Source organism: Thamnophis sirtalis, unplaced genomic scaffold (genome assembly GCF_051295495.1).
Source record: "Thamnophis sirtalis isolate CommonGarterSnake01/CBP01778 unplaced genomic scaffold, rThaSir2_p1.2 scaffold_4, whole genome shotgun sequence".
Classification (NCBI taxonomy): domain Eukaryota; kingdom Metazoa; phylum Chordata; class Lepidosauria; order Squamata; family Natricidae; genus Thamnophis; species Thamnophis sirtalis.
In genome coordinates, this window is record NW_028261384.1 from 123,945,372 (window position 1) to 123,970,655 (window position 25,284).

At 39.1% G+C, this 25,284-nt stretch overlaps 4 protein-coding genes across 4 annotated transcripts; all 4 read left to right on the forward strand.

Annotated features, from left to right (window-relative positions):
• Positions 1–5,821: 5,821 nt before the first annotated feature.
• Positions 5,822–6,766, forward strand: LOC106544148 (olfactory receptor 10AG1-like). Its single transcript, XM_014060326.2, has one exon. The coding sequence runs from the start codon at positions 5,822–5,824 to the stop codon at positions 6,764–6,766; it is 945 nt and encodes a 314-aa protein (XP_013915801.2).
• A 3,568-nt stretch (positions 6,767–10,334) lies between these two features.
• Positions 10,335–11,276, forward strand: LOC106544149 (olfactory receptor 10AG1-like). The gene has a single exon (XM_014060327.2). It carries the CDS (start codon positions 10,335–10,337, stop codon positions 11,274–11,276), a length of 942 nt encoding a protein of 313 aa, XP_013915802.2.
• Positions 11,277–16,355: 5,079 nt separating this feature from the next.
• Positions 16,356–17,291, forward strand: LOC106544150 (olfactory receptor 10AG1-like). The gene has a single exon (XM_014060328.2). The coding sequence runs from the start codon at positions 16,356–16,358 to the stop codon at positions 17,289–17,291; it is 936 nt and encodes a 311-aa protein (XP_013915803.2).
• A 6,787-nt stretch (positions 17,292–24,078) lies between these two features.
• On the forward strand, positions 24,079–25,023 carry LOC106544151 (olfactory receptor 10AG1-like). Its single transcript, XM_014060329.2, has one exon. It carries the CDS (start codon positions 24,079–24,081, stop codon positions 25,021–25,023), a length of 945 nt encoding a protein of 314 aa, XP_013915804.2.
• The last annotated feature ends 261 nt before the right edge of the window (positions 25,024–25,284 follow it).

A 25,284-nucleotide genomic window follows, 5' to 3' on the forward strand; every position in this document is an offset into this window, starting at 1 on the left:
GGGTCACCACAACATGAGGGACTATATTAAAGGGTTGGCAGCGTTGGGAAGATTGAGAACCATTGCACTAGATGCTTCTTTTTCCTAAAACTTCCAAGGCAGAGTATCAGCTAAGTGAAGAATACTAAGCTCATTTTGAGCTTAATGGAAAGTTTGGGTGTTTGTTAATGAAATTTAGCTGTTATTCTTTCCATGCAGCCCAGATTTGAAATAGACTCCACCAGGTTGACTGAAATTCTACCACATTGATAGCAATATTCCAATATTTCAGGGGCTGTCACAGAGAGGAGAGGGCCAAGCTATTTTCTAAGGCACCTGAAGGCCAGACAAGGAATAATGGATGGAAACTAAACAAGGAGAGATTCAACCTAGAAATAAGGAGGAATTTTCTGAAAGCGAGAACAATTAACCAATGGAATAGAAGTTGCCTTTGGAAGTTTTGGGAGCTTCATCACTTGAGACTTTCAAGAAGAGATTGGGCTGCCGTTTGTTAGAAATGGTGTAGGGTCTCCTGCTTGAGCGGGGGGGGGGGAGGCTGGATTAGATAAACCATAAGGTCCCTTCCAACTCTGTTGGATCAGATTAATCTGTTAACCTGATGCAGGTTACAATAACAGAATCCTGAAAGCTTATTAACTGTTTTATTTCATTTTCCTTTTTCATTTTATACAATCACTTATATACTGTGCAATTAAAAAAAAGCAATCTTCTATTCCACTATAGAAAACCAACATAACACTTCATCCTCCACACACCCTTTCTTCTCCCCCTCCAACTTTCATTTCTCCCCTCCAGCATCCCCCTCTTCTACTTCCCCTCCCCCTCAGACATTCCTTTCTCCCCTTCCCTCCATCTCACCCTCCTTACATTCCCCTCTCACTCCCTCTCTACTCCTCCCTCTTCTTTCCCTCTACTCCTCGCTTCGGTGTATTTCTACTATTCATTAATCTATTCGATTTGTATTTTATACTAAAATTGAAAGAAAAAGAAAAAAAAGGGAAAATAAAAGGAAAAGAGAAAAAAAGAAAAAAAGAACAGCAGTATACAAGTGCATTCTTATTGTTTTGGAAATTGAGACTATATTCCCCCCTCCCCTCCTCCCCCCAGTAAACCCCCCCTCCCAAGCCCCCTTCCGACTTCCCAGATCCCATGCATAGTTTTTTATCAAACACAGTCTAGAGTATATTGAAACCAAATAGATTAAAAATTAAAAGATAAAAGATAAAGGGAAAAAAAAAGGAATAAAAAAAAAGAAAAAAAGAAAAAAAAGAAAAAAATCAATAAACTCTCTACATTGAGCTCAGCATCCCACCATTATTAAAACTTAAACAGTGTACATCATTCCTAATCTCAATTAATTTATTACTTGCAGGATTTCAAACTATATTGAAACCAAATAAGTTAATCAAATAGAATTCTACTCTAGCTAGGGGCCTTATCTCTTTGTCTAAATATCTGTCTATTTCCAAACCTTTAATTTGTCCCTTTTACCTCCTTCTCTAAAAAGCAGTTTAAACACATCTCAAATACTTCTCTCGGTTTCCTTTTCCAACTCTTCTCCTCCTACCTCACCCGTGTCCATATATATATTTTATTTTCATCCGTACTCCTCTCATATTTGCTCCACCTTCCTGCACACTCCCTGGATATATCCTTCCAGACATTATATTCCAATAACAGTTTATATAAAAATCAACTTACTTTCTGGCTCAAAATAAGCTCTAATTGAACCTTCACTACCCTCCCATCTACACCAGGCATCCCGACTCTATTCAATCTAAACCACAATCCAAGAACATCCCGATCTTCACCCTCCTCACCCTAGAAAATAAATCATAAACAATTTATATAAAAGTTCAGAGTTATCCATCAAGTCTTTTTTTAAGTCTCATACAATATATTTTCCGAGGAAATCAGCGTCACTTCTTTCAGCCTTAATGTCTCTTCATCGGTATACAACTATACCATTTTATACAAGACAGAAGTCACAAAGTATTATTCAAATTAAAATTAAGCAAATGTTTTGGAAGCATAACTAAATCCATGTTCTCTGCTCTTCTGCCCTTCCGGAGGGGGAAAACGATACCTCCCGCCTTGTAGTTGTGTGTTTTGTTGTTTCTCTTCTACTTCTCCTTGTCTTTCTCCAAGTCCGGGTAATTCAGGAAGTCTCGCCTTTAGGATCTTATAGTAAAAGTCTCGGGCTTCCCAAACAGAATTGAGGCGATGTTTTTGGTCATCAAGTGTAACTGTAATACCAAATGGCACCTCCCATCTGTACTGTATCTGATTATTTCTGAGTTCTTTAGTTAGAAAAGCATAGTCTCTCCTGGCTCTTAACATTTGGGGTGGTATTTCTTTGAAAACGATCAAGTCCTGTCCATCAATTCGCAGCCTGTTATTGTAAAACTCTTGTAGTATCGCGTTTCTAGATTCTCTTGTAGCAAAATATATAATTATATCTCTCGGAAGCTGTCTCTGTTTTGCTGCCCACGAATTATGGCGGTAAATTTTTTGGATCTGCCAATCAAAGTTGAGTCCCAGACTTCCCACCAAATGACTGAAAGCCTCAAAAAAGGTCTGCTTCAAATTCTCCTGTTCATTTTCACGCAGTCCCCTAACTCTTATTGCAAACACAGTCTTTTTATAATTTGTCATAACAAGTTGTCTTTCTGCGTTTTCAACTTCCTGTTGCAACATTTCAATTTTAGATGTCAGATTAGAATTAGCTTCTTCCAAAAGCTCCAGTTTATCTTCCATTCCTGCAATATAATCTGTCATTACAGTTATGACCCCGATCATATCCTGCTTTGTTTGAGCAATCTTGGCATCAGGCTTATCACATAATTCCGAAATAAGTTGCTTCATTTCCTCTCTAAATTCTTTAAGAGTTTCAAAAAGAAATTCTTTCGTTAACAAATCTACAGTAGAGGGCGTAGAAGGCAAAAGCTGCGGCTTTATAGCAATTGCTTGGGATGTATTGTTAAAAAAACGTTTAGACTGCTTTGATTTGGGAGCCATTATAAAAAGGAAACAAACAAAGTCTCTGCTCACCTTGATTTAAGATAAAATACTTTCAATAAACTTTTGGCAATTAGTAAAGAGAAGTCTTCAGGAAAACAGGGCTGATTAAATATATCATATATCAAATGCGGAAACTATAAAATCGCCATTTTGAAAAGCAGTTAGACAAAGGAGTTTTTTAATAAAATTGAAGCTGGTATTTTGAATAATAATAATAATAAAAAAGGGTTCTCAGGAATGGTCGCTGCTCGGATTGATTTTAAATAGCTTAGTTTTGTCCTGAGGGGGGGGGGGGGGCGACCTGCCTTGAGCTGAAAAAAAAACAGCTGAGAAGATCTGGCCGGAGTAAAAAAAACAAAACTCAGCTTTTGTTGAACCTCTTCTCCGTTCACAGCGAAAAACAAAAAGCTGTGAACTACAAAGAGGATTCTAACGACTGAGTTCCTCCCTGCTCCTTTCTTGCCTGAAAGGAGATATATCTATAGATCTTGTAGATATACAGACCAGAACTCTGAGGGCAGCTCCGTTGAGCCACCGGCGACAGCAGACCCCTCCCCCGGAAGCCCCAGAATTCTGAAAGCTTGACTCAGCCTGTTATACCTGAATGAATGAAGATGGAGTCAATTAGAGCTTCTTTCTTAGGATTTCCATGTTTCCTGGGATTAAAACATATTTTTGTTTCTGTAATCATGTCTGCCTCCTTTCTCTGAGGTCATGTCTCTGCCACTCTAATAAAAATATAGATGTTTTTGAAATATATTTTATGATATCATTTCTGAGAATCTTGGTTAGGTGGAGCAATCAGTAAATTTCTAGATCAATAAAACATTCATAAATGCTACTTCCAGTTGGATCCCCTGTGAACTATCCAGAATTCCTACTAGTATGTAATGCTATTACAGGAACACAACTATGCACTCTTCAAATTATAAAATCCAGGATGGATATGCTCATAATTTCAATTTCTTCATCCACCCAATCATACAAAATTGTAGGTGAATCACTACTTAACCCAACAATGTGAATATTTAACTATGAACAAACTGTATTATTTGAGATTCAAATTGTGTGAGCCAAAGGTGGCATTCAGCAGGTTCTGACCAGTTCTGGAGAACCTGTAGTGGAAATTTTGAGCAGTTCAGAGAACCGGTAAATATCACCTCTGACTGCCTCCCCCAATCTATTCTCTGCCTCCCGAGTCCCAGCTGATCAGGAGGAAATAGGGATTTTGCAGTAACCTTCCCCTGGAGTGGAGAGGGAATGGAGATTTTACAGTACCCTTCCCCTGCCATGCCCACTAAGCCATGGGCACAAATCCATGCCCACAGAACCAGTTGAATCCCACCAGTGGTGTGAGCATCAGGTGAAATGAAAGAAATGGAAAAGGAACTGAAATAAATTGGAATTTCTTCAACTCAGGAAAGAGGAGAGATATTAAAATTATCTCAAAGTTACAGAAATTGTAAATGAAAATATTCAGTATCTGAGATCACTGGGTTTCCTAATTCTGCTGTAGGGAGTGTATTACCCTGGGGCCGGGGTGTCTTCTGGTATTAATTTACCAGATTCCCAAGATCAATCTTTGAGTTTCTTTCATGAGACCTTGTTAGAGAAAAAGTCTTCAAATCTCTCTGGAATTTTGGAACTTCTAGGAGTCTGGAGGCTTCTTTAGACTTGTTAATGTCAGTTCCTATAAACAGCCTACATTATACATTTTTTCCCGAGGAGGGACTGCATAAAGACTCATTTTCAAGATCTTGAATTACCAATGAAAGTTACAGCATGTGCAGTGTTCCTTAAGAAGAAATATTCTATCTCTATAAAAATCATCAAAAAACCATTCATAAAGTAAGATTGATACTTCATAAATAAACAAGGTCAGGTTCAGTGGGATGGTTCCAGTGGGTATGCAACTTCATGAAAATAAGTTTCATTTTTTAATGATAGACTGAGAAATATTAAGAGAATTTTGTCACCAGCAGTAAGAAGTTCTTAATTCAAATCAGTAAAAATTGAGCTCATTCTTGTAATGGCCAGAATCTCTAAAATAATAAAGAATTAAATAGGCAAAGTTGTGTCACCTTGAAATTAAGGCTCTGCCTTAAACTCAAGAGGTCCATGTTTAAATTGTTGGCACTGAAAATTCTGACAAATCAGTTCTAAAAATATAGAGAATTATTGTGTGATTCATTAAAATGGTATAATTGCAAAAAAGTCTGAAGTACATTAAATTAGATGACCAGTCTCTAGTTTTCAAGAACTTGATCCAATTAACTACTTTTGATAAATGTGGATATAGAAAATAATTATTTAGTGTGAAAAGGGTATTGATTGTCAATAGCTGCTAAAACCAATAGTTGCACATCAACAAGTCATTGTTGACTCTAAATTGTCTGCGGGATGATCTGTCTATAACTTGGTCCTTCAGGTTTCCCAAGGATACACCTATTGGCACTTTAACTTTGTCCAAATAACTTGCCGATCGTCCTCCTCTTGTCTTTCCTCCCATCTTTTCTAGCAATAGAGCTTTTTCCAGGAACCCTGGTCTTTGCATAATATGTTCAAAGTGAAATAACTTGAGTGTGATGATTTGTGCTCTTTGTGAGAACTTTGTTTAATGATCCACTTGTTTATTTTCTTGGTATTCTTAATATTCTCAAGGTTTTTAAAAAAATAATGATGTTCAGACATTTAAATTAGTTTTTCCATTGTTATTCCTCAAGATTGAAATTACTGAAAACAAATGTAATTTTTATTTCACATTCATTTTGTGTTCTCAGGCTTCAGTCTCAACAATATTATGAAGAAAGACAACCAGTCCTGTTTGACCGAGTTCATCCTTTTGGGCTTCTCAGATTTCCAGACAGTACAAGAACTTTTCTTTTGCCTGGTTCTAATATTCTACTTCATAGCCCTGATAGGCAACAGCCTGGTTTTGATCCTCACTCTTACCAGTCCTAGTCTTCACACCCCAATGTACTTCTTTCTCTGGAACTTGTCCTTTGTGGAAATTGGCTACACCTCCTCCATCAGCCCAAAGATGTTGGTGAATGCATTATCAGACAACCAGAACATATCATTTTGGGGCTGTGGAATTCAATTGTGTTTCTTCCTTCTCTTTGGTACCACTGAGTGTTGTCTCCTTTGTGTCATGGCATATGACCGCTACGTTGCCATTTGCCAACCCTTGCAATACCCATCTATCATGAACCTCAGGGAATGTGCTAAGCTTGCTGCTGCCTCATGGACCATTGGGATATCGGTGGGTCTGGGGCAATCTATTTCAATCTTCACCCTTCCCTTCTGTGGGTCAAACAGAATCAGCCATTTCTTCTGTGACCTTATGCCTGTTCTGAGACTGGCTTCCACCAATATTTACAAAAATGAAGTGGCCATTGCCACAGTAACAGTTCTAGTTATTCTTGTACCCCTTTTGCTCATCCTTTTTTCCTACATCCTCATCATTTCCACTATTTTCACAATGCCACTGGCCAAGAACAGGCGGAAAGCATTTTCCACTTGTTCCTCACATCTCACCGTAGTCTGCATTTTCTTTGGGACTGGCATTTTTACCTACATTCATCCCAGCTCAGAATATTCTATGGATAGTAATAGATTTCTTGCCCTGCTCTACACAGTAGTGACCCCGAGTTTGAACCCCATCATTTACAGCTTGAGGAATAAAGACATAAAGGCTGCTTTCATGAAATCTGTAACAAGGAAGCAGATCTTCTTTACTGAATAACTTTAGTGTACCCACACATTTGTTCTCTTCAACAGAATTCAATTGTGAACATAAATATTAGGTAAAATGGATATATTAATGGCAGAATGAATCTTTACTGAAGAATGATCTGGATAGATTTATTTAAAATAGGGAGAGAGTCTTGAAAGTTAACCTAAGCACATTAAAAGTAAAGGTATAAGTTTCCCTCGCATATATGTGCTAGTCGTTCCCGATTCTAGGGGATGGTACTCATCTCTGTTTCAAAGCCAGAGAGACAACGTGGTTCAGAGATTTCTCTTTGGTCATGTGGCCTGCATGACTAAATGCTGAAGGCTCACAGAGCTCACTCCGTTAGGCAGCTCTAGGGATTCGAACCGATGAACTGCCAACCTTTCTGATCGACAAACTCAGTGTTTTAGCCACAGAACCACCATGTCCTGCTAAGTACATTATTCTGATAGGATTCAGATAAAGGTTAGCTGTCAATTTATTGAAAAGGAAGAATGCCAGACTGCTCAAAAAGTCTAAAGAAAGGGGTGGCAAAAGGAAGGAGATAAAGTATCATTTCAAGAGGTTAGTAGCAATCAGGGTGTGTGAATGAAACAATGAGGAAGATGACCAAGTCATTTGAGATTCTGAAATACAAGAAGGCAATATTCTATAAACACAATTTCTGTGTGGGAAGTTTTAATCTTTTGGTTTCCCAGATCTCACATATCTTGTGATATTTTTGTCTTTGTTCCATTCCTTTATTTTTGCTGGGAAGATGAATCTGGTTTAGGAGCTTTTAATTTGAGGTGCAGAAATAGGAGTATGAGAGATTTACTACTTTCATGGAAAGGGAGATAAAAGAATATCAGACAGTATTATTTATTCAAGTATATGTACAACTGAGCACTGAATTCAGAGATGGTACCACATAGGAACTTTAGATGAATTTTGATTTTTTTTAAAAAAAATATTCCTGGATATATTGGTCTTATTAGAATTGCAACAATAATAAACAAATGCTGTTCTTTGTTATTAAAAAACCCTTTATCCATTTATCATTTATATGAGATCAGTGTTTTATTATTCTGTATTGAAATATTAAGAGATGCAGTGGCTCAGTGGCTAAGATGCTGAGTTTGCTGATCAGAAAGGTTGGCAGTTCGAATCCCTAGCACCGCCTAACAGAGTGAGCTCCCGGTACTTGTCTGAGCTTCTGCCAACCTAGCAGTTTGAAAGCACATAAAAATGCAAGTAGAAAAATAGAAACCACTTTGGTGGGAAGATAACAACATTCTGTGCACCTTTGCCATTTAGTCATGCTGGCCACATGACCATGGAGATGTCTTTAGATAGCACTAACTCTTCGGCTTTGAAATGGTGATGAGCACTGCCCCCTAGAGCCAGGAACGACTAGCACATATGTGCAAGGGGAACCTTTACCTTTTACCTATTGAAATATTTCTTCTTATTCTTCACTGACAAACCTATTGGATTCCTTTTTTAACATTTACAGATGGAGTAATTACAACTTGGGTGACATAACAACTATGCAAGGAGCTAGCTGGTTAGATTTCCCCTTTTGCCACTGGATGCAGAAATCCAGATCTTTCTCTGGATATTCTTGTAAGGTCATTCCAGTTTCAGTAAGAGGTCTAATAAAGTTCTCTTTAAAGAGAACTATAAAACTAACATAAAAATAGTCCCTCATTGAAATCTGGGCTAGGGAATCTGGGCTAGATGGAGCAATCAGTAAATTTCAGTATCAATAAAGTAATTAATAAATGGTACTCTGAGCTGGCTCCCCTGTGAACTATTCAATTTCTACTAAGTTGATAAAACGGCTATCAAAGCAACAGCAATATGTACTCTTAAAACTACAAAAGCCAGGACTGATTTGCTTATAATTTCAATTTTTTACGTATGCCCAATCATAGAAAATTCTGGATGAATCACCAGAGGTAACCCAACAATGTGAATATTTAATTACAAACAAACTATACTATTTGAGATCCACATCATGTGAGCATCAGGTGATACTGAAGAAATGGGAAAGGAATTGAAATAAAATTGAACTTTCTGGAGCTCAAGGAAGAGGAGTAATATTAAAATCAGCCCCAAAAGTTTCCACACAGTTGTTGATTTCATGGCAGAACTTTAGGCACAATATCTATTATGCCATTGTAATCATCTTTTGAACTAAATTCCCTATATGAGTGAGTTAGCATGGCAAATGGTTAGAGAGTCATGGAAAATGTAAATGAAAATATCTAGTATCCACTGGGTTTGTTAACTTAGCTGTAGGGAATGCTTTTCCCTAGATCCAGGTTGTCTTCTGGTATTAATTTGCCAGATCCCCAGGATGAAACCTTTGATGTTTCATGAGACCTTGTTAGAGAAAAAAAATTCTCCAGTCTCTCTGGAATTTTGGAACCTCTAGGAGTCCAGGGGCTTCTCCAAATTTGGTAATGTCAGCTCCACTAAAGAGCCTACAGTATTTCATTTTTTTTTCCTGAGGAAGGAAAGCATAAAGACTCATTTAAGGCAGTAGAATTTTCAAGACCTTGAATTACCAATGAATATTACAGCATGTGGCTCGTTCCTTGAGAAGGAATTATCTCTATTAAAAAAAACACCAGAAAACCATTCACAAAGTAAGACTGAAATCTCATAATTTATGAAGGTCGGATTTGGTGGGATGGTTCCTACAGATAGTCAATTTCATGAAAAGAAGTTTCATTTTTTAATAACAGTCTGATGAATATTAAGAGAATTTTATCATCAGCAATGTAGTTATAAAAAGTTTTTATTTCAAGGAAACTCGGTAACAGCTTTCATTCTTACAATGGTCAGAATCACTGAAATAATGAAGAATTAAAGAAACAAAGATGTGTCACATTGAAAGCAAGTCTCTGCCCTAAACTCAAGAGGGACATGTTTAAATTCTGAACATTGAAAATTCTGACAAACCAATTCTGAAAAAAAAAAGAGAATGGCTGTGTGATTCATTAAATGATATAATTGCAAAAAAATGTGTAGGACACTAAATTTAAATCAGCAGTCTTCAATTTTCAATAACGATCCAGTTGACTTCTTTTGAGTAAATGTGAGGGATGCAGGATATAGATATCTATTATTAAAAGGTTATTAATTGTTAAATTGATTGACCAATTAGGTGCTATCAAATCAATGTTGACTATAAATTGTCTGCATAATGATCTGTCCCTAATCTAGTCCTTTAGGTTTTCCAATGATGCATTTATTGTCATTGCAACTTAGGCCATGTAATTTGCTGATTGTTTCCCTCTTCTCTTTCCTTCTACCTTTCACAGCAACAAAGCTTTTTCCAGAAACCTATCTCTTTGCATAATATGTCCAAGATAAATTAATTTAAATCTGATTATTTGAGTCTTGAGAACTCTGGTTTGACATGTTTTATTAGGTCCACTTGGTTATTTTCTAGTTTATCCATGATATTCTTCAAAACTAATGTTCAAACTTCCCATTCGTATTCTTCAAAGCTGAAATTGATAAAAGAGGAATGTAATGCTTATGTCAGATTCTTCTTGCTTTCTTAGGCTTCAACCTGGACAATACTATGAAGAAAGACAACCAGTCCTGTTTGACTGAGATGATCTTGATAGGTTTCTCAGATTTCAAGACAATACAAGAGCTTTTATTTTGCCTGGTTCTAATATTCTACTTCATAGCCTTGATGGGCAACAGCCTGGTTTTGATCGTCACTATTTTAAGCCCTACCCTTCATACCCCAATGTACTTCTTCCTCTGGAACCTGTCTTTTTTGGAAATCGGCTATACCTCCTCCATCAATCCAAAGATGCTAATGAACTTATTATCAAAGAATCATACTATATCCCTTTGGGGTTGTGGATGTCAAATGTGTTTCTTTGTTCTTTTTAGTGTCACTGAATGTTGTCTTCTTTGTGTCATGGCATATGACCGCTATGTTGCCATTTGCAAACCTTTGCAATACCCATATATCATGAACTACAGGGAATGTGTTAATTTTGTTGCTGCATCATGGGTCTTTGGGATTTTGATGGGTTTGGGGCAATCTGTTTCAATATTCACCCTTCCATTCTGCAGGTTGAATAGAATCAGCCATTTCTTCTGTGATATTATGCCTGTTTTAAGACTGACTTCCACCGATACTTACAAAAATGAAGTGGCCAATGCCATACTAACCATGGTATTTGCCCTGGTACCCCTTTTGTTCATCCTTTTTTCCTACATCCTCATCATCTCTACTATTCTCATGATGCCAGCGGCTAAGAACAGGCAGAAAGCATTTTCTACTTGTTCCTCACATCTCACTGTTGTTCTTCTCTACTATGGAACAATCACTGCAGCCTACATTCATCCCAACTCAGCAAATTCTCAGGACAATAACAGGTTCCTTGCCCTACTCTACACAGTAGTGACCCCAAGCTTGAACCCCATCATTTACAGCCTGAGGAACAAAGAGATAAAAGCTGCTTTCAAGAAAACAGTAGCAAAGTTATGTGTCTTCCTTAGGTAAAAATCCAGTTATTTCGGTTGGTTTCATCCTTTCATAGGGTGACTTTTCTTGTGCACATATTTATGGGTAGAAGCAATTCTAGAAAATAACAGTAGTCATTGTTGTCTTTAGAAGTACACAGAGCTGGGGCTAGATTTATTCAAGAAAAAGGGGAGAGCCATGTCAGGATACCTAAATTTAATATTTTGATACAATCTAAGAAAAGGATTCTTTTGGCAAGTTCCTTACAAGGAACGCTGTCACTGTCATAACAAGTCCAGGTTCAGATGAGGAGACTGACAATTAGCATTCAGTTCCAGTGTTGCTGCCTGATTAGCTGCAAAGAAAGGAGATGGAGCCATGCAGTAACCAGTAGGCACAGCTGCTGCCAGTGTCTGAAAATGAGGACATATCGCTTCCAAGTGCAAGAATTCACTGTGCAGAGAGCAGAGCAGAGGAAACACATTCTGTAAGGCTCCGTGCAAGAAAGGAGCTTTGCCCTTCCAAAAGGGTAACATTGGGATTGCTTATCCCAAAGGTGACCTGGGTGACTGAGAATATCCATGGACGCTGGAACTGCTTCTGTTTAAGAATAGCAAGCTCCAGTCTCTCTGTTGGCCACAATTGTTGGTTTACCTAGACTCTGAGTGCCTTGTCTCCCAACCTCAGGAGTTTGACTCTGACTCTTTGAACTGGCTGATGAACCTTCTACATTTGGACCCTTGGACTGTTTGACTAGTCTTGTGTCTACTATTTTGGGACTCCTCTAAGGCAAACGTTTGTTTCCATTGAAGTTTTTTTCTTTTTTAATACAAATTATACATATTATAGGAACAAAGAGTTGTCGGGTCTTTTCTTTACATCCTCTCATTCAGAGTCCTTTTTACATCATAGTTTCATTTTCACTTTCAATTATTCTCTTCAATTATTTTTCATCTTTATGATTATTTTTTCTTAATACATAAACAATATCTTCAATTGCCCATTCAAAGTTACACCAAATTATCCTTTCTTATTTTCTCCATTGGTATATTTTACTATAAACAGCATACATTCTCTAATTCAATTTAAACGTGACCCGAGAAAAGCGCGCCGGCAAAACCACGTTGCTAAAACCATGACGTCATCACCACGGCGACAACAGCACGGTGACAGAAAGCCGATTAAAATTAAGGTAAGGGTTAGGGTTAGGTATAGGGTTAGGTTAGGGTTAGGTTTAGGGTTAGGTTAGGGTTAGGTTTAGGGTTAGGTTTAGGGTTAGGTTTAGGGTTAGGTTTAGGGTTAGGTTTAGGGTTAGGTTAGGGTTAGGTTTAGGGTTAGGTTTAGGGTTAGGTTTAGGGTTAGGGTTAGGGTGCTGAGCGTTTCGGAAGGTGCGGATTTGCCCTCCGCAGTTATGTCGTCACGCTAGGGTCGCCTTTTTCCTTAGTGCTTCGGACGGTGCAGATTTGCCCTCCGCGGTTATGTTGGCGCGGAAAAGGGCTTCGTGGTTTTGTCGGTGAACCCAATTTAAACATAGACAGCATTTCTTTCAATTGTTTCTACAATTAACAATATACTATCATTTATTTATTTCTTAATTAGTTACACCGCAACAACAATCTTACTACTACTCTCTTTAATCATGTAACTCTTTCCTCCTTTCTTCCCCTTTTAACCATTTTCTCTTGGGCCTCAAAAATTCCAGTTTTATTTTTTTCCCTTCTTTTCCACCTTTCCCCTAACTTCTTCTTTTTCTTTTTCCTATTTTTGTGATGATTGTATCTTTTCTTCAGAGTGTTTACTTTTATTATTCTAGTAACTTTCCCCAGGGTTTTCTCTGTTCTCCTTACTATTTTGTGATTTCTTTTTTGGGAGAACTCCTTTTTCTGCTTTTTCTTTGTGACTGTATATCCCAGTGAAATCTTCTATCTGTGTTTTTATTTTCAGTTCTTCTTTTTCTCATCTTATCTTCCTGTACCTCATTTGTGCTCCCTCTCCTAAGGAAAACTTATTGGACTTTAGGGCTCTCTGCTGTGAACATGCATGTTGTTAAGTTCATGTTTCCTTTGCCATTTATTTATTGACTTCACAAAGTTATCCTTCTTGGTATTAAGACTAGGCCTCTTCCTCTCCAACAATAGATAATATGGAATTAACACCAAACAAACAATCAAGTAAAAAAAAAACCAATACCCTAATCAAGGAACTATTATGGAGAAAACTGCATCTCCACCAACATTGGCAGGGGAAGCTACTCTGTAAAAATAGGGAATAAACCTCACATTCACTAGCTCTTATGATATAACCTAATTGGGTAATAAAACTTCTGCGAGCAATACAGAAGGTCAGAGAGCCTCAAGTACCCCGAACAATCTATTGTATATTCTCTTCTATTGGAACTGATGAACAGTTAGGCTCTTTTCACTTTCTTGTTCCACGGATGTAGATCAATAGTTGTCAGCCCTTTTTTTTGGCCATGCCCCACCTAACCATCTTTAAAATCCTGATGCCCCCCCTTTGACATATAATTCTTAATTTACTCAAAAAGTGAACTCAGGGAAAGCCTAAAAGGCCATTAACTTGGCTTAAAAAAGGTTCAAATGACTCCCATTAAAAATCAAATTGCCTCCCTGTGGGGCATGGGGCCCACATTAGAAACCACTGATGCAGACCAAAGGATTAAACATGGGAAAAATAATCCCAGAAAACATGTTCATCAGCATGTTCAATTCTGAGTGGCTCAGGGTTGACTTCCATCCTTTCAAGGTCAGTAAAATGAAGACCCAGATGGTTGGGGACAATATGCGGATTCTGAAAACTGCTTAGAGAGGAGCACAGTGAAGATATATAAGTCTAAGTGCTATTGTTATTTACACCACTCAGGTGACGCTGACTGCACAGATAAACTTCCAGATGGCCTTAACGACTCACGAAAAGAATGCAAATGACCAGCTGTCTGCAAAGAGTATAAATCCTTCCATTCCCCATCATCCAATCAGAGCTGAAGAATCTTCTTGGATAGGAAGCAAAGTGCTTCCACCCCCATCATTCCCTCTTGCACAAAAAGAGCCCGCTGCAAAAAGAGCGGTAGGCTAGTAATGTGATCACCCTCTCCCGCCTGTTCCTTCACGCACAAACACTGCCCACCCGACTCCAATGGTAAAGGCAGCCTGCCAGGTTTCCTTTCCTGCCGTTCCCTTAGCGAGTGGTGGCAGGTGGGTGGGGGAGAAGCAAGGCAGGTCTCTTATCTTTCCAGGTCCATTGTGTTCTTTGGCCTTTTGTCCAGTGAATCCCCTTGTAAAAAAAACCTCATGAGTTCAACTCGCAAGGTTTGTTTACAAGTCGCTTCACTGGACTCTGTAAACTGTTTAGAGAGAAGCACAGTGAAGGTATATAAGTCTAAGTGCTATTGTTATTTACACCACTCAGGTGACACTGACTACAAAGATAAACTTCCAGATGGCCTTAATGACTCGCGAAAAGAATGCAAATGACCAGCTGTCTACAAAGAGTATAAATCCTTCCATTCTCCACCATCCAGTCAGAACTGATGAATCTTCTGGAATAGAAAGCAAAACATCTTCAAAAAATCCCCTGGGAAGTCCAGGATGTCTTTTGAAATTTGAAAATCCCCTTTGGAGATTCTAAAATGTGTCTTTTCCAAAATGGCTCAGGGCAAAGAACATGAAGGGACTGAAGACTACTATCCATTGGTATCTCATTTTGTCCCGATGGGATGCTTTTTATGTTTAGGATTTAACTGATTAACTATGGGGAATGTTCTTATGGATATTTATTATTACCTTGATTTATAATGTAAGCACCTGGAATATTGGTTAGATGAACAGTTCTTAAAATTTAGATGACTTCATAATATCATAATATGTCTGTTGCGACATATTGAAATGCTCTGTCCTAAGATTTTCTATGTGGTTATTGATCCCCATGGCAGGACATTATAAATTATGCCACTGGTGGGCTTTATTTCTGAGGTTAGAATTTGTGTAAGACCAGCCACATGGCAAATGATCAGGTAGACAAAGTAATTGTAAGCCAAAATATCCAGTATTTGAGGCCACCAGATTTCTTTACTTTGCTGTAAGCAAGATATTCCCCAAGATCCAGGTTTTCCTCTGGTAATTCATTGACCAAATCCCCAGGTAGTACTTCTGTTCTGAGACCTTGCTAGAAAAAATGTCCTCCAATTTCCCTGGGATTTCAAATCTTCCAGAAATTTGAATAAATATCTCTCTTCTGTTCAATCCTGTCTGATTCTCAGAGTCTGCCTGGACAAGCCTTTGCTGTTTTCTTGGCAAGATTAGTACTTCATATTTTATCAAAGATTATATTTGGTGGTTTGATTCCTTACATGCTCAAGATAAGATATTTTGCTTTTAAATGAGGTAAATATTACAATAGTTTTATTTCCAACGATTGTGCATTGTTCTTTTGAACATGGGAAAGATGCTGACTGATATTTCAACACATTTTGATGCTCTGTTTAAATAGAAAAAGAGGTCTTTATCTAGCAGGAATGGCTGATCTCTGATGACAGAAAATGAGTACAAATTGCATTTAATGGAATATTGAGCTGTTTTTAAAAATCTAAATCAGTTTTCTCCAATACTCCATCTATTTCAGGATTCAGAATCTCCAGGAAGAATCTCCATAAACAATGTAAAATTTGGAGTGAAACAAACCAACAAACAAAAGGAAATATAAATGAGTAGCACCTTCAATTAATTATGCACTATTAACTCAAAGAAGATCCATTTTAAAGTCTTAAGATTGACAATTTTGACAAATTACTTCTGAGAAATGATCCTAGAATGATCCGATCTAAGTCGGTCCTAGATCCTAGAATGGTTTACATGATTCATAAGAATGAAATGATTGCATCCAAAATGGATACTGTGCTAAATTAAAATTGTAATTTTCCTTTTATATCGAACAACATCCGAGTTACTATTTCTGAAGAAAAAACTAAAGGAAGGAAACTAAAGGAAGCGATATATAGGTCTCTAATGTGACAAACCCATTATATTGTTAGTAATTCTAAAGAATAATTGTTGAATTCATTGCTTAATGTTCTTGTTTGTAGCCTTTGGCCTGGATGAAACAATGAAAAATGTCAATCAGTCTTGTCTCACCGAGATTGTCCTTCTCGGTTTCTCAGATTTCCAGTCTATGCGAGAACTTATCTTCTGCTTGGCACTAATATTCTATGTTATGGCTTTGGTAGGCAATGGTCTGATCTTATTCCTCATCTGTCTTAGTCCTACCCTTCACACCCCAATGTACTTCTTCCTCTGGAACTTGTCCTTTTTGGAAATTGGCTACACCTCCTCCATCAGCCCAAAGATGCTAGTGAACTTATTATCAGAGAAACAAACGATATCCTTTTGGGGCTGTGGATGTCAAATGTGTTTTTTCCTTCTCTTTGATGTTACTGAGTGTTGTCTTCTTTGTGCCATGGCATATGACCACTATGTTGCCATTTGCAAACCCTTGCAATACCCATACATCATGAACTTCAGGGAGTGTGCTACGCTTGCTGCTACCTCGTGGACCATTGGTATTTCTTTAGGTTTGGGGCATTCAATTTCAATCTTCACCCTTCCCTTCTGTGGATCAAATAGAATCAGTCATTTCTTCTGTGATCTTATGCCTGTTCTGAGACTGGCATCCACCAATACTTACAAAAATGAGGTGGCCATTGCTGTTTTAACAGTGGTAGTTGACTTGACACCCTTTTTGCTCATCCTTGTTTCTTACATCCTCATTATCTTCACTATTCTGAGAATGCCAGTGGCCAAGAACAGGCGCAAAGCATTTTCCACTTGTTCCTCACATCTCACTGTTGTCTTCATTTTCTACGGAACTGTCATTTTTACTTACATTCGTCCAAATTCGGAATATTCTGTGGACACCAACAGATTTCTTGCCCTGCTCTACACAGTAGTGACCCCAAGTTTGAACCCCATCATTTACAGCCTGAGGAACAAAGAGATAAAAGCTGCCTTCATGAAATTAGTAAGCAAGAAGCAGTCTTTTTGAGGTAATCATCAAATTGTTTCAGTTGGTTTTGTCATTTCATTAGATTAGAATTTTGTCATGTGTATGTATAGGTAGAATAAACCTTAGAAGATATTAGAGCTGTGGAATAACTCTGGAATAACCTGAAGCTGGAAACAGATTTATTCAAATTAAGGAGAGAACCCTGACAGGAAATGTAACTTGATTGCTCTGGTGGTGTGTAAGTAAAGGATTCTCTAGCCATTTCTTTACAAGGAAGGCTGCTAGACAGCTTGAAAAATGTAGAGGGAAAAAGGGTGAGAGGAAGGAGGAGATAAGTGTTTAGACCTGAAGGAGTGAGATAAGCAACACAAAGCTTGAGATCATCCAGAACAATCCACCGATATCAACATCCTCTCCCATTTTAACCCTTTGTCCATTGCAAGTGTAAGGTATTGTTTTTAAACTGTGCTTGGACTACTTAAAGTCCAGCTTGATGAGATAATGTTAATATTAATAAAGTGAAAGTATCTATTTTCTTCCCTAAATAAGAAACAAATGAATGGGAATCTAAGAAATTTCAGAATACAATGTATAAATACAATTATATATAGATATTGGTTAAATCATGAGTACTTTAGCAATGAAGTTTATTTTTTACTCCAGCAGACAATACATTATATTTGGGTATATAAAACTTCTCTAAATTATTTTTAGAGAGGAGAAATTGTGCATATACTTGTAACTTTAAAATGGAGGAGTAAACCATATTTTTCTACAATTGTTACTTTAAACCGTTACTACTTTGTTATGAAGGGCATCAACGAAGCAACATTTTTCAGGAAAATGATATAATGCAAAAATGTTTAGTGACCATTCTAATAGCAACAGCACTGATAGAAATGACTTATGACTGTTTTTTACAGGTGTGACCAGGAGTGGGTTCCTGCCAGTTCTAACCTCTTCTATAGAACAAGTTCCACAAATCTATCGCGCCGTTTAGAACTGGTTCCAGCCCCCCTCCCCACCTGTCCACACCATACTTGCCCTGCCTGCCACTCACTGATTGGCTGGCTCACCAATCACCCCATCCACCTCTAAGAGTCCTATCTAAATCTTAACGTTTTAAAGCTGTCAAGTTTGATCATCCCTGGGGGGTTTTTTCTAAAGGGTTCGGGTTGCAAGGGTCTTGTAACTTGACAGCTTTAACACTTGCATGCTTAAAATGCCAGAGTTTCTGAGCCAACATTTTGGTTGCTAGTAGTGACTGAGTTGGAGTGGCTTGGCAGTCATGCGACTGGGTAGGTGTGGCCAACTTATAAAATGTGGTGAAAACTCACTTAACAAGTGAGCAAGAGATTTGTTAAGTGAGTTTCACCACATTTTACAAGTTGGCCACGCCTACCCAGTCACATGACTACCAAGCCACTCCCACTCAATCACTACTACTTAGTCATACTCTATTATTCATGCCCTTTCAAATATCTTCTACTCTATTATTCATACCTATGGCAGGAAATACTGGATACTGCATTTTTTTCGGTAAATTTTCTGAAACAGGTTGCCATTGCTACTTCTTACGGCTGAGAGGGAGCAACTGGTCCAAGGTGACCTAGCTTATGTCATCCTAAAGTGGAACAAGAACTCATAGTCTCTCCATGTTTAGACTAACGCCTTAATCACTACACCGAACTGACATTCCAATTCATATAAGCAACCATGGCAAGCAGAGAACCACTGAAATTGGATATTGTTCCAATATCTCAGGGGCTGCCACAAAGAAGAGGGAGTCAAACTATTCTCCAAAGCACCTGAAGGCAGGACAAGAAGCAATGGATGGAAACTGTTCAAGGAGAGAAGCAACTGAGACCTACCGTGTTTCCCCAAAAATAAGACATGCCCTGCTAATAAGCCCAGTAGGGCTTTTCAGAGCATACACAATAATAAGCCCTCCCCCAAAAATAAGCTCACCCCCAACTATTTAAGTGCATGCGCAACCGGTCCCCGCCATTACCACTGTACTACCTACAGGTTCAGCTTGCGGGGAAAAAAGAGGGCCCGTTGCAAAAACAGCAGCAGGTGAAACAAAGTGCTTCCACCCCCGTCCTTCCCTCTCGCACAAAAATAGCCCACTGCAAAAAGAGTGGCAGGCCAGCAATGCGACCACCCCCTCCCGCCTGTTCCTTCTCGGGCAAAAAGAACACTGCCCACCTGACCCCAATGGTAAAGGCAGCCTGCTGGATTCCCTTCTCCACCACCCCCTTAGCAAGTGGTGGCAGGTGGGGGGGGGAAAGAAGCGAGGCACACCTCTTACCTTTCCAGGTCCGTTGTGTTCCTTGCCCTTTTGTCCAGTGAATCCCCTTGTAAAGGGATGAGATAAAAGATGCCTTTAAGATTTCAATAGCAATCTGGGTGTGATTATGAAGCAGTGGGGAAGACTGCCAAGATAAATTGTGGTTTTTTTTTTTGAAAAACAAAACAAAACAAGAAGGCATTATTCCATAAATGCAATTTCTGTGTGTAGTGAATTACAATATTTTTTCTTTCCCAGAACTCTTTTGAACTTGTGCTATCTTGTCTTCTCCAAGTTTACCATCATTTCTTGCCTTTGCAAAGTTTTATGCCTGAGCTGATAGTTATTCTGGAAAAGTATTTTGTAGATGAGATGATTGCATAATTTGAAATCAGTGATGTGCGGTGAGCTTTATGGCTGGTGAGGCACTTTTTAGACTTGTGGACTTCAACTCCCAGAATTCCACAGCCAGGCATGCTCAGTTCCGATTTAAAGCGACAGCATTCCCCCCCCTTGCAAAATAAGTTTTCCCATTTTTTTCTTCTCCCTCCCCCTCCTTCCTCCCTCTCTCCCTCCCTCCCCCCTCAAACAGACACACGCACACAGAGAAATTGGATCCCTCTCTCACTTACACACTCACTCTCAAACAAACCCAAACACAGAAGTTGGATTGGATATATTTTCCAAAGGCTTGAAAGCAGCTCCTCTACCATACCCCCCCTTCCCCTGCTGCCTTCCGATCGGAACCTTTGATTGCAGGTGAATCACGTTGTAATAAGTGAAGCTGGGCTTATGTACTTTTATCCAGCTCTGTGTGTGTGTGTATGTGTGTGTGTGTGTGTGTGTGTGTTTGAAAAGGCAACGTGGTTCTGCCAGAGCTCTGAGTCAGACTGAGCTAGTTGCTCCCAGAGAACTCTAAAAAGCCTCTAAAAATGCCCTCTACAGGAGGCGAGAGAACACGTGCCTCCTTTGCATACAAAATTTTTTGCTTGTTAATCCTTGCTTAATTCTTAAAAGGTGAAAAATTGCTTATGCACAGGAGGCCCCTATTTCTCTGGCCTCCTCCTATAGTTAATACCAAGCACTGTTCCAAGTCACTGTGAATCTGGTAGCAACTACTTTGGCTTTAATTATTTTTAAAAAATTCTTTAAAATTCTTTCCTTTTCCTCATGACTGGTGAGGCCACGCCTCCCCTGCCTCTAGTGACTACATGTCCCTGCTTCCATCCTTCCAAGGTGGGTAAAAGGAGGACCCAAATTGTTGGAGACAATATGCTGACTCTGTAAACTGCTTAGAGAGGGCTGTAAAGCAATGTGAAGGAGTATATAAGTCTAAGCGCTGTTGCTATTCCCAAGATTACAAAAGCCAAGACTGATGGTTAGAAGCTCAGGATCAATGCCTGTTCCTCATTGACAATTTTGGTAGCACACTAGTGTTAAAACCAACAATGTGAATTATGAAGGATGAAACACTTTGTTTGAGATTCAAATGGTGTATCAGTCAGTAGGGGAGAAATATGAATGGAACTAAATTAATAGGCATATCTGTAGTTCAGGGAAGAAAATGAGACATTGAATGTGCTCTGTTCAAATATCTTCTACTCTATTATTCATACCTATAGCAGGAAATACTGGACAGGAACAATATCAATTATGCTGCTGAATTACCTTTTGTACTTGTTTTGGGAATAAATTTGAAACAGTGTTGATTCTTGGTGATTATCTGGAGAAATCCCTGCACATTTTTGGTAAATTTTCTGAAACAAGTTCCATGTGTCTACTTCTTATGGCTGAGAGAGAGCAACTGGTCAAAAGTGACCTAGCTTATGTCATCCTAAAGTGGAACAAGAACTCATAGTCTCTCCATGTTTAGACTGATGAATTAATCACTACACTGAACTGACATTCCAATTCATATAAGCAACCATGGCAAGCAGAGAACCACTGAAATTGGATATTGTTCCAATATCTCAGGGGTTCCACAAAGAAGAGGGAGACAAACTATTCTCCAAAGCACCTGAAGGCAGGACAAGAAGCAATGGATGGAAACTGATCAAGGAGAGAAGCTACTTAGAACTACCGTGTTTCCCCGAAAATAAGACATTTCCTGCTAATAAGCCCAATCGGGCTTTTCAGAGCATGCACAATAATAAGCCCTGCCCCAAAATAAGCCCAATGTACCACCTACCGGTACAGCTTGAGGGGGGAAAAGAGGGCCTGTCGCAAGAACAGCAGCAGGCGAAGCAAAGTGCTTCCACCCCCATCCTTCTCTCTTGTGCAAAAAAAGCCCGCTGCAGAAAGAGCGGCAGGCCAACAATGCGATCACACCTCCTGCTTGTTCGTTCTCAGGCAAAAAGAACATTGCCCACCCCACCCCAATGGTAAAAGCAGCCTGCTGGGTTCCCTTCCCTGCTACCCCCTTAGCGAGGGGTGGCAGGTGGGGGGGGGGAAGAAGCGAGGCGTGGCTCTTACCTTTCCAGGTCCGTTGCATTCCTCGGCCTTTTGTCCAGTGAATCCCCTTGTAAAAAAAAACCGCATGAGTTCAACTCACAAGGTTTTTTTTACAAGGTGTTTCACTGGACGAAAGGGCGAGGAATGCAACGGACCTGGAAAGGTAAAAGGCGCACCTTGCAGCCTAACACTGCCCATCTTTTCCCCAATGGTAAAGGCACCCTGCCTGGTTCTCTTCCCCACCGTCCCTTTAGCGAGGGATGGCAGGTGGCGGGGGGGAGAAGCGAGATGTGCGTCCTAGTGCTACCAGAGACTAACAGCTCCACTGCGTTCCTCACCCTTTCATCCAGTGAAGCACATTGTAAAAAAAAAACTTGCGAGTTGAACTCATGAGACTTTTTTTTTACAAGGGGATTCACTGGACAAGAGAGTGAGGACTGCAATGGACCTGGAAAGATAAGAGGCGCACATCGCTTCTCCCCCCCCCACATGCCACCCCTCACTAAAGGGACGACGGGGAAGGGAACCAGGCAGGCTGCCTTTACCATTGGGCTGGGATGGGCGGTGTTGGGCCATGAGGCACGCCTCTTACCTTTCCAAGTCCGTTGCATTCCTCGCCCTTTCATCCACTGAAGCGCCTCATGAATTGAACTCATGAGGTTTTTTTTACAAGGGGATTCCCTGGACAAAAGGGCAAGGAATACAATTGGACCTGGGAAGGTAAGAGGCGCGCCTCGCTTCTCACCTGCCCCAGAAAATAATAAGCACTACACCTACTATAAGTCCAAGGCCATATTTCATGGGGCAAAAGAAAATAAGACCCTGTCTTATTTTTTGGGAAACATGAATAGGGAGAAGTTTTCTGACAGTTAGAAGAATTAATCAGTGAAACAACTTGCCTCCAGAAGTTGGGAATGCTCCAACACCGGAAATTCTAAAGATGTTGGATAACCATTTGTCTGAAGTAGTATAGGGTTTCCTACCTGAGCAGGGGGTTGGACTAGAAGACCTCCAAGGTCCCTTCCAACTCTCTATTCTATTGGGGCCAAAATATCCAGTGTCTGAGCCCAATGGATTTCTTAACTGCTGAAGGGAAGGATTTTACCCAGGTCTGGATTGCCCTCTGGTATTCATTTACTAAATTCCCAGGATGAATCCTTGGGCTTCTATCGTGAGACATTGTTAAAGAGAAAGTTCCCCAGTCTCCTTTGAGTTCGAGATCCTCTGGGAATTTCGTGGCTCTTTCAGAGTCGTTGATGCCTGTGGATGTAAATATAAAATAATATTTTTTTTCCAAAGGACAGATGGCAGAAGTATCTTCAAAGTATCAAATCTCTACTAAACATTACTGCATTGTCAATTCTCTAAGAAGAAATACGCCATCTATTTGAAATAATCAGAAAACCATTCACCAAGTAAGATCAATATCTCATAATTTAATAAAGGTCAGTTTGGTGGTTTGACTCCTGATACTATGTATATTGAAGACAGAGACTTTAGTTTTTAAGTGAAGCTAAGTAGAATGCTATGAGGGTTATATTTTATTTTTTTAAAAATTAAAAAATGCATTAGCATTTCATTCTTGTGAACCAGAGAGAAATGATGCCTGAAATTTCTGCACATTTTTATGTACCTGTCTAGATGGAAAATGGCATTCTTTATATAACATGAATGGATTACAATTTATGATAAGCAATTAACGCTGTGTTTAATGAAAAAGTAATTTGGCTTTATCCTAAATCCGTTTTCTTCAAATTGTAATCTAGGTACTTGAGGATTTTACAATTGCCAGTCATAATCTCAATGCAGATTCAATTCCGAATAATATTCATAAATCACTTGTCAGAAAGGTTCCTTGAATGGTTGATTAACATGACATAATCAAATGCAAAGGGCGTAAGAAATACATTTAAAAACAAAAATTTAATTGCAGTCTTCCTTAGGTCTAAAGTTTTTATTTAATTTACTATTTCTGATAAGATACAGGTCTTTAGGGTGAGAAGCCTTTTGAATTGTTAAGAATAATTCTTTAATTGTTTATTTAACAGTTCTCTTTTGTACCCAGGTTTTAAGATGAATGATTCCATGAAAACAGACAATAACTCCTGTATCATCGAAATTGTCCTGTTGGGCTTCTCAGATTTCCAGACTTGGCAGAAACTTCTGTTTTCCCTCATTCTAATATTCTACCTCATAGCCTTGATGGGCAACAGCCTGGTTTTTCTTCTCACCATTTCCAGTCCTACCCTTCACACCCCAATGTACTTCTTCCTCTGCAACTTGTCCTTTGTGGAAATCGGCTACACTTCCTCCATCAGCCCAAAGATGCTAGTGAACTTATTATCAGAAAGACAAACTATATCCTTTTGGGGCTGTGGATGTCAAATGTGTTTCTTCACTCTCTTTGGTGTCACCGAGTGTTGTCTTCTTTGTGTCATGGCATATGACCGCTATGTTGCCATTTGCCAACCCTTGCAATACCCATCTATCATGAACCTCAGGGAATGTGCTAAGCTTGCTGCTGCCTCGTGGACCATTGGGATGTCGGTGGGTCTGGGGCAATCTATTTCAATCTTCACCCTTCCCTTCTGTGGGTCAAACAGAATCAGCCATTTCTTCTGTGACCTTATGCCTGTTCTGAGACTGGCTTCCACCAATATTTACAAAAATGAAGTGGCCATTGTCATAATAACAGTTCTAGTTATTCTTGTACCCCTTTTGCTCATCCTTTTTTCCTACATCCTCATCATTTCCACTATTTTCACAATGCCACTGGCCAAGAACAGACACAAAGCATTTTCCACTTGTTCCTCACATCTCACCGTAGTCTGCATTTTCTATGGAACCGGCATGGTTACCTACATTAGTCCCCACTCAGAATATTCCATGGACAGTAGCCGATTCCTTGCCCTGTTCTACACAGTGGTGACCCCAAGTTTAAATCCCATCATATACAGCTTGAGGAATAAAGAGATGAAAGTGGGTTTCAAGAAAACTGTAGCAAGGAAACAGATCCTCTTTATGGGGTAATAGAAGTAGATTCATAGGTTTGATGTTTTCAACACAATGTAGTTGTCATGCACATATTTCTAGAGTAGAATGTACTCCTGGGAATACCAGTGACAAATTTCACCCTTTACAAAAGAAGGATTCAGGCAGATTGTTTTAAAACAAAGAGGGAGCCCTGAAAGATAACCTAAGTTTATTATTGTGATAGAATTCAAATAAAGGTTAATATAGCCCAATTTATTTAAAAAGAAAGCTGCTGGGCTGTTCTTAAAAGTATAAAGA